Source organism: Trachurus trachurus, assembly GCF_905171665.1.
Source record: "Trachurus trachurus genome assembly, chromosome: 10".
Classification (NCBI taxonomy): Eukaryota; Metazoa; Chordata; class Actinopteri; order Carangiformes; family Carangidae; genus Trachurus; species Trachurus trachurus.
The window spans coordinates 21710698-21726923 of NC_139894.1; the positions used below are offsets into that span (position 1 = coordinate 21710698).

Consider the following 16226-nt stretch of genomic DNA (forward strand, 5'->3'; position numbering starts at 1 on the left):
GCGCTTGTCCCGTCCCGTCCTGCCTGCCTCGCGCCGTCTTGTCCTCACTGCGTCATGGCGAAAGCAGCAAGGAAGAAGTTACGCACTTGTTAATCGGTGTTAATGGAGTACAACCACAGTGAGCGGCAACAGGACCATGTGTGAGTATAAAAACGTCTCTAAACTGAGTGTTGACAGAGACATGTGACGTTAATGTGGGAAGAGTTTGGGGTTGTGCGATAATTTCCTGTTGCCGTCTTACCTGTGCAGCCAGGTGAGCTGACATGACACCTGTTAGCAAACAGCGTGCAGTGTTTACTACGAAGTCTGATCTCAGCGAACTCATAACATGGAAATCAGTGAATAAAATCACTTCAGTGCTTTAGAAACCTGTTAAGGCAGAGCTTTGGTCGGTAATTGGGCTATGTTTAACGCTTTCTCACCGACTTAACATCTGTCACTGAATTAGCTTGTCATTGTTTTCTCTGGCTCTCAGTGTGGTGGATGACGGTGTTTCAGATGCTCCAGAGGCCGTAGCCACAGAGAGAGGGGGGCCCTTTTAAAATGGAGGAGCTGTCTCTGAAGTCGCTGCTGGAGTGTCCTCTGTGTTTGGAGCAGCTGGATGTGTCAGCCAAGGTCCTGCCCTGCCAGCACACTTTCTGTGTGCCCTGCTTGCAGAGGCAGAAGACAGCCCACTCCCAGCTGCTCTGTCCACTGTGTTGTGCCCCTGTCTCAGCCAGGACGGTGGAGGAGCTTCCTGCAAACCTCCTGCTAGTGCAAATTCTGGAGGGGCTCCAGGGCTCTGGGGGGCCCAGCAGCATCAGACACCCAAGCCGCTATGCAGCGCCCTTGTCCCGGGGCAGCTTGACAGTCAAGGAGGGTCAACAGCAACAGGACAGTCAACACAGAGAGACACAAGGGCACAGTGAGGTCAGTGTACAACCCCGGCCTAGTCCCCTGCATATCTATGAGAACTAATATGACTGGGCCCTGCCCCAAAGGTATAGGCTACAAGTGCTTAAATGGGGTAGTAAGCTCTTAGGGTGTATTACAAAATGCATTGATAATCATAACCTTATTTAAAGTTTTGCCGTTGTGAATAGGTGTAAGAACATCATAGAAAATCAACACACTGCACCAAACCAAAGGATGTCCTCACTAAGACAAAATATTAATAAGTTCTGTTCAGTGATGAAATACCAACAACTAACAAACAAGACAATTTCACGATGCCATATTTTTTTGTTGTATGTGATTGACCCACATTGACTTTTATTGGACGTGGTCTTGTAGGGCTGTGTGGAGTATGGATAAAATACCATGTCCTTTACAACATAATTAATTATACATCTCTCAAAAGTAATACTGGGAAATCAGTTGAGAAACTGTTTTGGCTGATATGACCACACATATTATCTAGGAAACTAAAGCAAATCAAAGCACCTCATCAGATTGATGCTAAAAAAAAAACGCAGAATCGTCATAAAGCAAACCTGCTCATTCTTTTTTAAGATGGCTCCCCCACGCATGGTTGGAGAGGAAGCCAGCCGGGGTATATCTTCTATCGTCATGGTATATTGGGCAACTTCGTCCTCACCTGTGATGTCTCATTGATTTCATCTTTTACATTTTGAGTAATAGGAGGGATGTCTCATCTGAATTTCTTACTCACCACTGGTTGTTCCCCACACTTAGTGGGGTTATCTTTTCAACCAATCTCTCCCATGAGACTAGGTGACACAAAGTCATCTGACCTATTAAAAAAAGCGAGTAAGAAAGTAAGTGGCCCGTGTCCTCCCTGGGTCATAAGGTGATGAGGTCACCTCAAACCTGCCACAGTGTTTTCAATCATTATTTTCCACACTCAGAGTCAGTCAGAGTGTAAATTGCTTCTCACATCACAGAGAATATAGGACATCCCAAATCTTTTCCTCAGGAACAGTGAGGAGAGCCCTGCTTTAACTTCAAATAACCACTGCACACGACAGTCAGCGTGAGAATAAATTACTATTAAAATAATGATTTTAAATCATCTCAATAAAAGAAGGAGAGTAGTGCGTCAATTAAAGACAACAGTTGACTAATGAAGGACAGGTGCAAAATATATGGCACAGAAATCAAATCAAACGGTTATGTCACTGACAAGAAGAAAGACGGTCACTTGTTGTTGCTCCTTTTCCAGCTTTATATTGTTGTCAGAAAACTTCTCCAATAGATCATATATCAATTTAACATGGATCCAGATTTTCAAAATAGAGAGGGTTAAGTCTTTGTCGGTGCGTTTTTAAAAACACCATTTAAAAAGAGGTCTGTGCATCACAACGTGACACCATGACCTGGTTTCAACTCAACAGATATCTGAGGATCATGATGGTGCTTTACCGTCAGTCAATCCTCACTCAGAATTTATTTTATTCTGATGTTTTATTCTCTGAGGTGATGAGAGCTGATTTCTCTTCGCCTCTTTTGATAAACTGTTCGGAGCCCTGAGAAAGCTTTCTCGTTACTAAGCAGTTTGAGTTCATTCACAGTTCAAAAACATCTCAGCCAAGTTCATGAGGGGGAGATTGGGATAACTACAAGTCAAAATAATTAAGCAATATTACAGAGAGGGAGTGATGTTGCTGATATTCATCACAAAGTCATGACCTCGAGTGCAATATTGACTTCACACAACAGTTACAAGCACTGTATTAGTCTATATAGTAATATTCATATACTTCACTTGGTTCCTTCATCATTTATTTGGCTTTGTGAACACAAACAGCTGCATGTTGCATTAGGTGTGTGTTGATGTTAATTTAAATGCAATTTTTTTTTTTCAATCTTAAAAATTTGTTACAATCTGAGATGGATAACAACCGTCAATTTAACACTGAATAAGGATCAATAGAGCACCTGTAAAGCAGAGTAATACAGGCTGATGTAACTATTATAGCAGCTCTCTGTGAATGCCTCTTGTCCAATTGAATTACTTTGATGGAGCTAACTGTTACATAATGAGGTATAATTAGTTCGACTGTCATCTTCTCACTGAGGCTACATATCAAAACTGTTGATTTTAGTGACTTCATCTTAACATTTACTTAGAGATATGTGGAATAATTTACCTAATTATTTTCCATTCAACTTAATTATCAAGGCTTCCTTCTCTTGGTATCATTCAGTGAACCTAAATATATGAATATAATATATAAATGTTTGTGCAGGTCACAAAATATAGCATATTTACGACAAAGAAAAGATCATCATTGGTATCCTTTAAGTGTGAAATGAAGTGCACATTGATTAGTTATGATTAGTCTAATCTTGACGGGCAGTGATCACAAAAGTAGTTTGATAATATTTCACAGAATTCAGATCACTAACAGTTGTGTTATGTAAGACTTTGAAAAAGCCAGAGAGCAGCTAAGTCATTCACCATCTGAGACTGAAAATCTAAATTAATTTAAAGACAATCAATTTGTGAAAAGTTGTGAGATATTCTTTGTTACTTTTTATTGAAAACAATTTAGTTTATGTGTTCTTGTGCTGTTTCACACAATTTTACTGAAAAAGTGGAACAAAAAAAAAAAAGACTTACAGTAAAGCCTGAGTCAATACTTGATATCATCTTAAAGTGGAAAAAGGATGCATGCTCTCTTAGGCATATCTATATGTGTAGATAAGAGCTGAACATTAAGAGCATGCAGACTCTTCTCTTTTTCTACTGAATCCCCTGAAGAAATTAACAGTTTACTGAACTGAATGTGACACGCTGACTGCAACCAGTGCTGACTGAGAACAGACATGTGTTTAGACTCTTTGGGGCCTGTTTTCTCTCGTGTTAACTTCTGCAACACTTGCTCACAATTGCCCACAGTTAATGTTAAAGGGAAAAAAAAGAAAAGTATTGGCAACACAATATTTCATCACCTCCAAATGTGAGCACAACCTAAAGTGAATTTACATCCCAGAAACACAAAAGAGACAGATTTCTTTATCTTAAGCCAAATTAAATTCACTGAACACGCAGTGGCTGAGGTGTGATTTTTGTCTGTTTCTCAGCTTGCTGTCAGATCTTCAATGAGAAACAATCGAGGAGGCGATGCGTCAGGAGAGCTGGTCCTAATGCCTGGTGGTAACGGTATCGCCTCGAAACACAAGGTGGATGAAAACTGGCACCAAGGAAATGCCTGTGACAGTAGCGGTGTGTCTGTCACTGCCAGCGCAATGCAGGCCGTCAGCCAGATACCTCAGCTGCAGCCCCTTCAGCACTCCCAGCTGCCGGCTCTCTGCAGGGCGCTGTACAACTTTAATCCAGAAGAAATGAATCTGGAGGACAGTAAATATTGTCTCAGCTTCCTCAAGGTTTGACTCTCAAACAACTGACTTAATGCAGCAGGAGAAGCTTATTTTCACTGAGCTCAGTCAGATCATGTGTACACTTTTGAATTGACTAGCATGGCTTTCTACTCTTTAGTTGGTACCTAAGTTAAGCACAAAGAATATGAATACATTTATAACTTTCAAGGAATAATAGTATATGAATCATTGGGGGAAAATAAGATGGAGCCTACTATTGTTTATATCAGCTGATCTTGAGAAAGATGCAACAGGAGCTAAGTGGCTAACCACCTATTTCCTGGGGAAACTGGCTGACAGTCAAAGCTGCTGCTAGAGCTAAAATTTCATGTGATAGATATTTTCACTCGTACAGATAAAAAAAAAATACCAAGCTATTACCAGAAGTATATTCATTATCAATTAATTATGATGAATTGCCACTGCTAAAGTTACTAACCCTATCTGGCTGTCTGCTGTTGCAGTTTCAGGAGTTCTAAAGTTTACTTGACTCCTCCGACTCCTCTCCTCTATCATAATAATATCATTTCCTGGCTGCCTTCCTCGTCCAAGCACTTGAGCTATATAAAGACATCACTTTGGCCTATATACAAAGTATAATCGTGGAGAATACATTCATCACTTTAGATGCATTTTAGGACATTTCTATGTGTCTTTTTTAGTGCTTGGTTTCCTTGTCAGCTCAGCAAATTATCTTCATTCTGCTCCTAGAGCTAGAGATGTGAGAACTCATTCAATAACAACCCGGCATGTTTTTTTTGGACATGAACTTGTAGTGGTTTCTGATTATGTATTATGCACAGGAAGTTCCCACTAGTACTAACACATAATGGTGATTGCTTTTTGTTCTTTTGACTGTTTTTAGAGGCTCCAGGAGCTGAAGGCTCAGACCTCTATTGCAGTTTCTACTTAGCCTGAAGGATTTCTAAGGAAGTTATATAAGGGCTCCAGCACTTGTGTGCTCTCCATTAAAGTACACTTCAGCTCGCCTTTTTTTTAATGCAGATGGTCAAATGGTTTTTAGAGCAAGGCTGGCTGCAGAAAGGACTGGGCCTGCAGACACAAAGAGAGTTGATGTGTCACATGCTGCAGGAGAAACGCAAGGCTCGGAGAGTTTCTTAGCTGAGTGCTCAGTCTGCAGGGCGAGCACACTCTGCCATAACCACCTGGCAGGCTTTTTTTTTTGATTTTCCCTCCATTGTTTCTCTGCCTCTCACCTTTTTCACCACTTTCTGCTAAGTTGAGTTCTCTCTGTGTGTCTGCTACTTGTTTCTGGTTTACCAGGGGGACATCCTCACTCTCATCAGACGGGTGGATGAACACTGGATTGAAGCCAAACTAGGGGACAGAGTTGGACTCTGCCCTCAGCAGTTTACAGAGGTGAGTTCCCTCTTTATCCCTTCCTATCCTTCATTGTTGTTTGAATGTGGATCGTGGCCTTTTCATTATGATCGTGGCTGACACTTGCCGTTTGGCACTTTGTTCTTGAAGCGGGACTTTTGTAATGAATGGAACCATAGATGTCATTGCTGGGTGTCATTAATTCCAGGTCACTGCCAGCCAGGGCACTACCTTGATTTTCATTCAAATCTTTGATTCATCCATAAATGTCACTCCTACACTGCAAAGTGCTGAGACAGAGAGCTAATCCGTGAAGCCCTGCTGTGTCTGCAGCTGCTCATTAGTCTGTGACTATGTGGCTTACTCAGGTTTGCGGAGCTTGCTTAGCTATCTGGCTGTCATTTGTTTTCCTCTGTACTTCTGCCTCTGGGAATTAACTTCATCCATGCTGAGGGAAATTGCATGTGTTCCTGTAGTGGGGTTAATGTGGTGCCTCATTCACTTCTTGCTCACTTCCCTGACTTGTCATCTGTTTTGCTATAGTTTTTCCCCCCCAAATATTTCCCCTCCTATTATTAGTTTTCTCCTCCTTTTACGCCTCACCCATGTCTGTGTCTTCTCTCGGAGCCCCGCCTCAGCGCTGCTCTTCATCTTTTTCTACCTCTGTACTCTATTCTTTCATCCTCTACTTTGCTCCTCTTCCCTCTCCTTTTTGAGCCTGCCTCTCCTCGTGTCGTGCAGCCAGGCGTGAAGACACAGTAATGCTTTCTCTGCTTGGGTGGCATAACAGCACATCACTGTGGGGAGTGAAAGCATTAACCCTGCCATGCCTGTCTTTCTGCTTGCCTGTCTGTGCAGCTCCTCTCTCAGCACCAGTCAACTCTTCCTGGCTTGCTGGCTGGTGCTTATCCTCCTGTCTGCCTGCTTCCCTGCCTGCCTGTCCAACAAGTTGTAGGGGTGAGTGGAGTAGTGATAAGTGGGTGTATTTAGGCAACCATTTTCGCTGATCAGCAAGAGCAGAGGTTGACAGGCGCTAGCAGCAGGTAGGAGCGTGTTGGAGAGGATTTTCTTGACTGGGAATTGGCTATTTTCTGTGTTAGGATTTATCCTGATCTTCACTGTGGTTTCTCTTTACGTATGTGTCTCTTCCAGCCAAACTCTGTGGCTGCCAAACTGCTAGAGGGAAAGAGTCGGAGGGCGAGTGACTCAGCAGAATTTCACCATCGGACTGGGAGCGAGGGCAAAGACAAGGCCACTGACGCTTCCAATAGGACCACCCATTACGGAGTCCCTAAAGTCCCAGCAAAGACACCCATGATCAATGCTTTGCCCCTCTCCAGCCAGCGGAAACAGCCCGCAGCCAGCAGCAGCTTTTATAAGACGACCAAGGGAGAGCCGGCCAACATCGGCACCATCGCCACCTTCAACCGCCAGGGTCAGCCACAGCGCTCCTCTGTGCACTCTTCTGCCCCGGGCCAGTCTCACCCCTCCCGTGTGAACTCTCATCAAAGCAGACGCCACTCTGAACCTACGCACAGACACCTGTTACAGGCGAGTCACGTGCAGACATACCTATCCTAATGCATGGTGTACTGATGTGTTAAAGCCTTTTTAGTTTTAACCCCACTAACTTCCTCTTTCATAATCTTTGAGCTGAACTGTGTTTGGCTTTGCTTTGTTTGCTGTGGTTTGTTCTAACATAAAACATGTGGTTGGCAAAAGGCACAACAGTTTTCGGTGAGATAATAGATGTTTTTTGATTTGAGTCACCAAGGGATCAAGTTGTCCTTAGGGGTACAGGGAGGGAGCCATGACACTAAGCTTAAGGAATGAATGAAAGAGAGGCATCGCCCTTGTGTTGGCTGCTACATGATTAAGTGGTTCTCATTAAGACAACACAGATGTGCAATAGGGCTGCACATGAAAAGACTGAGGACTGGAGGTGAGTGGTCGGAAACTTTGAAAGTTCCTTAATCATGAGTCCCGGGACATAAGCCAGGGTTTCCCCTCGGAGATGAATAGCAGTCAAACTGTGTGTGTGTCCTTTTTTGTTCAACTCAGAGAGATAGATTTGGTCCAGCCAGTCATCTCGTGGATCATCATCCACCAGATTATGTCTCTTCTCTGTGAGATGATGTAGTCCAGTATACTTATAGTGAGTGAAACTCCAGTCTAGTCTAGTCCCGTCTAAACTCACAAAACCTCAGTCTCTCGACAATCTTTCAAGTATGTTTGGATGATTATGGAGAAAAACTGTACCGGAGGATGCAGTGAAATATGAATAGGCATATTAACTCACTTAGTTGTGACCCCTTTATTTCTTTGAATGAACACAGTCAATGGTTTAATGCATAAAGATGAACATGTCATATATTTTACCTTTAGAGGCAGTGTAACAAAATACTGTGAAAACGGCATGAAGCCATAGATTCAGTTCAAATCTCACTGTGTGAATTTTTACCCTGCAATTATAAGTGTCAGAGCATACATTGCCAAACCTACAGTAATGCATGTTGAAGAAAAATCACGAGAAGCAGGAAGGGGATTTAAGCTAATGATAAAAAAAAAACAGGAAGTGGGAGAGATATGACAGGAAGAGGAAAGGGTGAAAAAATGCTGAAAAGAAAGATGGCGTAGATTTGGGAAGATAAACGGAAAACACAAATCCGAGCTGCGAAAAGGCAAAAGACGAAGAGGCAGGAAGAAGGACAAGGAAGATGAGAGATAGATGTTAGGAGTGGGAGGCTTGGAGAGTCCCTCAGTGTGTCTGCTTATCTCTCTCATGCTGATGATGATGAGTCACTGGTGAAGATGGTTACATAACAGACCCCTCTCTCTCCCCTGCCTTCAAACTCCTTCCTCTTCACTAAGCAGGTAACACTCACTTTCACATCAGTGGGTCAGTAATAGGAGACAAGCCATGCACTTCCATTTTTAAAGGAGCAGAGGGCTCCGTCCCAAACCGGAGGCTGAGTTCCCCACTGACAAGCCGGCCGGCGTGTGTGCTATTTTTGCACACGTGTATTTTCTATGTTGCGTCCCATCAGCTCTCACCTCTGACTTGGCTGTTTTACAGAGAGGTGAAGCCTCCCACCAACTTTGGATGAAATAATGTGAGTGAATTAGTATGAATATTGGCATCGTTGCAAAATTTAGCGTGGACGTGAGCCAAGAGCAAAAACATCTCCAGTTGCAACACAAAGAAAGTTGTGCATCAAGAACACCTTACCAGGAGGACTACAGTCTGAAACTAGCCGTTGGCTAACACTGGCACTTTTACATTTTATTATGTTCATTAATGTGCACTGTCCTCCTTTAAAAAAAAAAAAAGAGTTAGCATCGTTAGAGAAAGTTCACTTCTCATCAGCAATGATTGAAATGTGAATTGACTACATAATAAAGTTGAAATGAATTAGTGCTTTTATTAAATACTTTATCAAAACATGAAAATGATTGAATCTTTGTTGCATCCTGAACATGCAGCAAACCTTGTTTAAACCTTTAAACCCCCACTGTGCACATGTAGGTGTTCTCACCTAATCCTGCGTGGACATATGGACATCTGACATCTGACTTTGTTGCATCTTTTAGTGTTGACAAATGGCACCAATATCGATAAGAGTCTAACTCTCCTGGAAACTGAACAAGCTGCATCAAGTTGAGACATTTGTATTAGGTTATCGAGAAAGTAAGACAAAATCTCAACTGAATGAAAAGTTATTTATAAGAGTAATCTATTCAGCTTTAGCCACTTCATCAGTGTCGTTTTTAAGAAGGATAGAATTGAAAACACAAATTAATAGTCAAAATATCAACAATATTGACAAATACACATGCAGGGTGAGGAAAAGCATGATGCAAGTTTCTGTCATTGATATGTCACATGACATAACTACACTGTTATGGCTTGACATCACGTCAAGTGTTATTGCTTCACATTATCCCTGTTACTTTACAGCTATTAAAAACTAAAAATCCTAATTTTTTGTACTTTCAATATTTGGAATTAAATCATGTGCTCAGCCTCTATGGGCTCATAAGTTGCTATTAACCACAGATCATTTTTCTGTTGAATGACTAACTTTTCATTAAAAACGTGTCATATAAAAGCCATATTGAAACAGAAAATTAAGACTTGCTACAGTGCGTAATTTCTCTGGTCACACATCTAACAATGAGCTTTGTGCAGGGAGCACAACTGAGGTTATTGATTGTGTGAGATTATCGTTGAAGTTAACTTGACGGGACTGTGAGTCGAGATCAAGTGGGACTGAAATCTGAGGCAAACAATCATGCTCAGTGTGTTAAGCGCTGGCAGAAGATTCGGTGTCGTCTCAAACTGAGACCAATGCTAATAGAGATGTGTGGCACAGAGCTCCAGCCAACTTCAGCCTGACTAGAGGTCTAATTAGCCACAGTAATTGAAAACACCTGTGTGGGTGTGCAGTAATTAATGCTGGCACATTTTCACTGCGTTCATCTGTCAGTAATAATAATATTGGCTATACTGTGTGTCCACAACTACAAGTTATTTACATCTGAAACAGTTTGTGTCACTGTTCGAGTGTTTTTTTCCCTTGTGACAAGATGATTCTAAAAACTAAACACTACGGTAGCTGAACTTATCTTATATTAGAGACTGTTTTTTTTATTTTTCTGAAAACTAGACATCTGAGGTCTGAAAAAAGTCAGAATGTTTGCTATGCAGAGGGAATTTTATTCATAAAATAATGACTAACAAACCTAATTATTGATTGAATTGTACTGAAAAACATTATGTGGAAATGTACAGATATTCACAGTACAAAATGAAATTAATTAATCGTCAACATCATGAGAATACAAAGAATAAATAAGAATACATGAGAATACAAATGACATATACTGAATATCACCAGAACTATGAGTTGATGATTATTAATTATTTAATGTCATTTAATTGCAGGCCCATACAGACCAGTGCTGATTGCTCATTTATAATGAGCATCCATTCATATGGGTGGCTCTGCACTGTAAGTCTTTATTGTAGTGATAATGTGAAACAAAATAAAATGAATACGGTATGAATAAATGTATATACTGTGAAAAAAGTAGGATGAAATACATTTGATATTCATAATGATGAACAGTTGCTAAGTCGCTAAGCTGCTACGTTGTTTTTGTTTTTTTGTTTGTTTGTTTGTTTTGTTTTTGTTTTTACAATTTTTTGTTATTTGTTCTTATTTTACTGGCGATTATTTATATCATTATGATTTGTTTATTTATTTATTCAATTTTGGAACAATTTGTGTTAAGTTAACATATGTTCGACGCTACATCAATATTATAAATAGTGGATAACTTATTACTAATTGGCACCAGTGATTTGACTACATGAACAGTTAATACAAAATAAGACTGTGTTCACTACATGAGCACGAGTGGGGATCCTCTCTCCATGTAAATACAGCCACTGCCGCTGCTGGGTCATTGCACCTGGCCATTGCGTGACTGCAGCACAGCTGAAGTCAGCTCTTTGTATCTGATAAAACACAAACCAAGAATAGAAAGAGGACACAAAGTAACGGAAAGAACTGAATAATTTAATACCTGGAAAGAAAATAGCTGTTTGGCCTTTTTCTTGTTGTGTTACACAACAGTTTTTTTTAATAAATGGCAGAGCTGTCTTTGGATAGATAGTGATTAATAAAGGTGTTTACTACTTTCTCATCTTTCCCCAGATATAGCGGTGTATATAAACCAAACATTGTTTCTGTCTACTGGTCATAGATGATACTAATGCTCATCCATCCACTCTCCTGTGTGACGTAACGCTGGTATATCTTCAGGAAATACTATCTGCATCGTTAACTATATGTTCTTACTTCTGCCCTGCAGCACTGCCTTTGACAAAGGTCTGTGCTTATACTGTAGCACTGCCTACATCCTAATTGTGATTCTTTACAGAAACAGTGTGAATGCAGTGCAGTTTAATGGCAGGAGAGCTGTAGGATCCAGGGATAAACAACACTGTATAGAGGCAACCCTGGGCTCACAGACCTTCAGCATTCAGGCTTTAAGTAGTAGTTGAGTGGTAGTGCTGAAAATAGCTGCAAGTATCTGTGAATGTCACTGAGGAGATAATAGACACGGGGACAGTCATTCCCTTCTCTCTGTAATGATAACACTACGACATGATAACGTGTGCGTGGTTTGGTCAGAAGAGGAAAAATAAAATATGATGATAAAAATCCCTCCAAAAGACGTTTTTTAAGTGAGATCGTTTAGGAATGAAGTAGTTAGGGCTTAGGCTTCAAACTGTGCCATCAATGTTTGTGTGACACACCTCAGTGTCACTCCCTGCTAATCACTGGCCTGACTCACAGTCTGCTGACTTAAAGCCTGTCACAGTTTCTTAGCTCTTAGGGGAATGCAGAAGAAGTTTGTCATGTCATTATATATAATTTTACTTCTATTTTCCGTGGTTGAAAATCTACCATGATATCCATGCAATATTTCACAAAATAACTGAATGAATGAATGGAGAAATGCAGAGGATGCACATGCTTCCATAAAAGATACAAAGGCTCAGTGAATGGTTTGATGAGGACTCTAGCCTTTGTATTAGATTGCTCACTGCTTTTACTCATAAGGTTGCTCCACCAGCACCATAAAGACACCAAATAGTGGAATATTGTGTTTAATTTAGCTGACATCATGATAAAAGAGATATTAAAGGATAGGCATTGATCCTGTGTAAAGAAAGTATATTCCAAAGTTGAATGAGGTTAATATGAGGCAAATGAAGCAGTATCTAGTAGGTCATTCTCTGGTCAGTCTACCACTTTGGTCGAGACTGAAATGTTGCAGCACGTACTTGGCAGATTAACACTGAATTTTGTGCAGATCTTCATGCTGGCCAGAGGATGAATGCTAATGACTTTGGTGATCCCCTACTTTTCCTTAGAGGAAAAAACAGGGGATCACCGACGTCTTTGGCATTCGTCCACCAAATGTCTAGAGCCTGGAGGCACCAGCAGTGTGACAGTTTTGACTTTTAATATCTTAAATATCTGAAATGTGTTGGATGAGTTGAAATTTTTGCACACAACCCTAACCCTTTTAAGCTAGTGCCATCATCATATCAAAATGTGGGTAACACTTTATAACGGTGACTAAATCTCATAGCTCACCTGCCAAGTGTGAGCTGTAAGCATATGAGTGTTAACATTTTTAAGCATGATTGTGTCAAATAACATCCTCCGCCACAACTTCTGTTGTTTTCATATTGTGTTCTTAAATAATATGTCATGCTTTCCAATGGTGATCATTCTGAATCCGTCCCATTACAGACAGAAAAGAAGATGACCAGTGAGACTCCACCCACCATCTCTATGGCTCTGGTGAACCCCCGAATGTCATCTGCCCCCACAGACAGTAAAACCTCCTCCACGCAGCAGCTTTCCATCAGTGTGTGAGTCACCGCTTTAAACATTATATTAATGGTATGATAATGTAGGGTCACAGCTGCAAGATATAATAGAACAGAAAAGAGAAGACAGAAACACTCACAGTAACGACAGCATAATCTGGATATACTGTGTGTGGTAGTAATGTGTATAAACCGTGTTGGGACCCCTCAGGTGTGCTGTCCTGTACTCCTACAAACCACGACGGCCTGAGGAGCTGGAGCTGAGGAAAGGAGAGATGGTGGGAGTGTACGGCAAGTTCAAAGAAGGATGGCTGCGTGGGCTGTCGCTCAGAACGGGCAAAGTGGGTATTTTGCCGAGCAACTACATCACGCCTGTGCTCAGGTGAGAGGCTGTCGTCCCTGACTGCAGAGAGTGGGAGCAAAATCACATTTGGATTTAGAAAGTAATTTAATGTGGACAGAATGGCATGTCATTGTGCATACATTTAGTTATTCATGAAATGTGTGATCAACATAATGTAGATACTTAAGTTTTTCCAAATGTGTCTTACTGCCTACCTGCAGAACCTCGGCCAGACTCCTGGAGACCAAAGCAGCTAATGCTTCCTCGCAGTACAACACAGTAGCTGGGAAGAAACCTACTCTTGCTAAGAATCCTGCTGTGGTCCTCGCTCTGGATAGGGTGAATGCTGATGGAGCAATATACTCTACAGGACAGGCCCCATCTGTACCAAATGGAGCACAACATGCCACATCATCCGCTGGCACTGGAAAACCGTCCTTCTACGGGGGTTCACAAGGTTGGGACACTGTGAGGCGTATTTTTAACCCTCATAGAAGTGAGTGCCAAACAACCACAATTGTCTTTAAAGGGATAGTTCAACATTTTGGCAAATTGGCCCATTGCCATAATCGCTATAGTCATAGCAGTAGGTTCGTTACCTTTAACTGTCGGTGTAAGCTATTTTTAGAACGGCGGAGCAGAGCGGTGAGCTGCTCAGAGCTACGTTACGGAGGCTAATGGAATTTCTTGGTTTCCATCATCAAACTCATCAAATACACAATCCAACAACTCCAAAATGCTCTGGTGGACAAGTTGTGACCTGCACATTCACCACGCTATGAGATAATAACGGAATGTTACGAAACTGAGCCGTTTTAGAGGTAAATGCAGAGTCTGCTTGCTGAAAAACTGTCCCAACAACGCGCATCAGCGGTTTTGCATGAATTTACCTCTAAAACAACTCTGTCTCGTAACGTTCCGTTATTATCTCATAGCGTGGTGATTGTGCAGGTCACAACTTGTCCACGACAGTGTTTTGGAGTTGTTGGATTGTGTATTTGATGAGTTTGATGAGGGAAACCAAGAAATTCCATTAGCCTCCGTAGCGTAGCTCTGATCAGCCTGCCGCTCTGCTCCGCAGTTCTAAAAATAGCTTACACCGACAATTAAAGGTAATGAACCTACTGCTATGACTATAGCGATTATGGCAATGGGCCAATTTGCCAAAATGTTGAACTATCCCTTTAAATATCTTGATTCAATTCAAGATTTCAACTGGTTCTTAAAGAATGTCTTTGAATTTTTTTTTCTTCCAGGCTCAAACCATTTCTCTTACACGTCCACTGTGAACGTCCCGTCCAACTCACAGCACTTTGCACAAGTCCAGGCGTCAGGCTACTCACCTGCCATGCAGAGGAAGAAACACAGCAGCATCCTGGTCAACTCTGGCAGACCACTGGGCTGGATGACTGAGCCAGCAGCACCCTCTGCTGCAGCACTCCTGAAGGACAGGGACTTCACTGCTTCACGGGAAGTAACGTCTCAGTATCACAGGCAACCTGGCAATGGGCCTCACTCAATTCTGGTCAGACCTGACTCATTCAAGAACAATACAGATAAGGTAACAGTCACCATGACCATACTCATTATTTCTCTTGCGTTGTGCACTGTGATTGCGTTGTGCCTAAACTCGAACTCTCCCTTTGATGACTGTTGTGCCTCACAGTAACTGTTTTACTTTTCCAGCCTGCCAAGTCAGTGCGGTTCTTCACAGAAGACGACTCCCCTCCTCAGAGGCCTCGGACCTCCTCCTGGTCCTCAGGAACTCAGGTCCCCTCCAACTGCCGACCAGGTCCCCCTCCATTAGAAGTCTGGGCACCATCGCTCACCCTGGGAAGAGATGGACCAGGAATCATCCTCAAAGAAGGAAAAGCTCCTATCCTCAGAAAAGGCCTTGAAACTGTCATTTCAGACCTTAATTCTAACCCACAAAAAACGCTACCACCACAGCCGTCGCTATCGGCTGTATCAGCTCAATTCAGTCCGAGCAGGTATGCTGGATTGCTGTGTTTGCCCTTGAAAACAAAGAGCAGTGATTGATTATCAGACTGATGAGGTAGACTTGAAGAAATGTCATTGATTTCATGGACTGGACAAAAACATCAGGCTTTATTTTTTCTTTTTCTTTTTTCAGACACAGAGTGACCACAACACATTTAGCCCAAACAGACTCCGAGCTCAGTCTGCTTCAAGGAGAGCTTGTCCTCGTCCACCGACTTCGACCCGACGGACGGGTTCTGGTTACTCAGGAGAGCAGCGGGCAGACAGGCTTATTCCACAGCAGTGTTCTTCAAGCCCTCGAGAGGCTGAGCTGACTGTGTGCTAGTGCTGTAGTTGTGTATATTTCTATACTCCATGTGTTGAAACTGCCAAATTACTTGACTGACCTGCTGAACAGCCAGGTGCATATTGAGGTCCAAAAGTTAAAACTGCCAAATGACAATCCTATGAAGGATTATGTTTATTTTTGTCCTGAGTACATATGAGAGTGTGGTTAAATTCTCCAGAGATATATTTTGCGTCCTTTAGCGTGTGTGCATGTTTGTGACACATGTACCATGTACTATACTTAAAAGATTTTGCACAAAAACCCACCTAATGACTGTTCCTTGTTCAAAACCCATGTTACAATACACGCATTGGTGAGTGCCTTTGTCAAAACCCACAAAGAAAACAAACTATATTTAAATATATTTAGACAAATTATGATGTAAATATCTGTACTGTTTATGTGGTAATAAACTGTACTTGTAGAACATTGGCAGTGTGGTTTCTTTCTCAAAATGGGTCCTTATGCTTTTTTTTTGT

General features: G+C 41.7%; 2 protein-coding genes across 2 annotated transcripts in view; one reads left to right on the plus strand and one right to left on the minus strand.

Moving 5' to 3' along the window:
- ccng1 (cyclin G1) overlaps positions 1–16226 on the minus strand; it is a 142627-nt gene that overhangs the window by 111749 nt on the left and 14652 nt on the right. The window lies entirely within an intron of this gene.
- On the plus strand, positions 64–15789 carry sh3rf2 (SH3 domain containing ring finger 2). Its single transcript, XM_083980159.1, has 12 exons — positions 64–140; positions 476–909; positions 4027–4329; positions 5608–5703; positions 6523–6621; positions 6817–7224; positions 12996–13117; positions 13287–13457; positions 13640–13914; positions 14675–14979; positions 15105–15409; positions 15553–15789. The coding sequence occupies exons 2-12, from the start codon at positions 544–546 to the stop codon at positions 15731–15733; spliced, it is 2631 nt and encodes an 876-aa protein (XP_083836285.1). The 5' UTR covers positions 64–140; positions 476–543; the 3' UTR covers positions 15734–15789.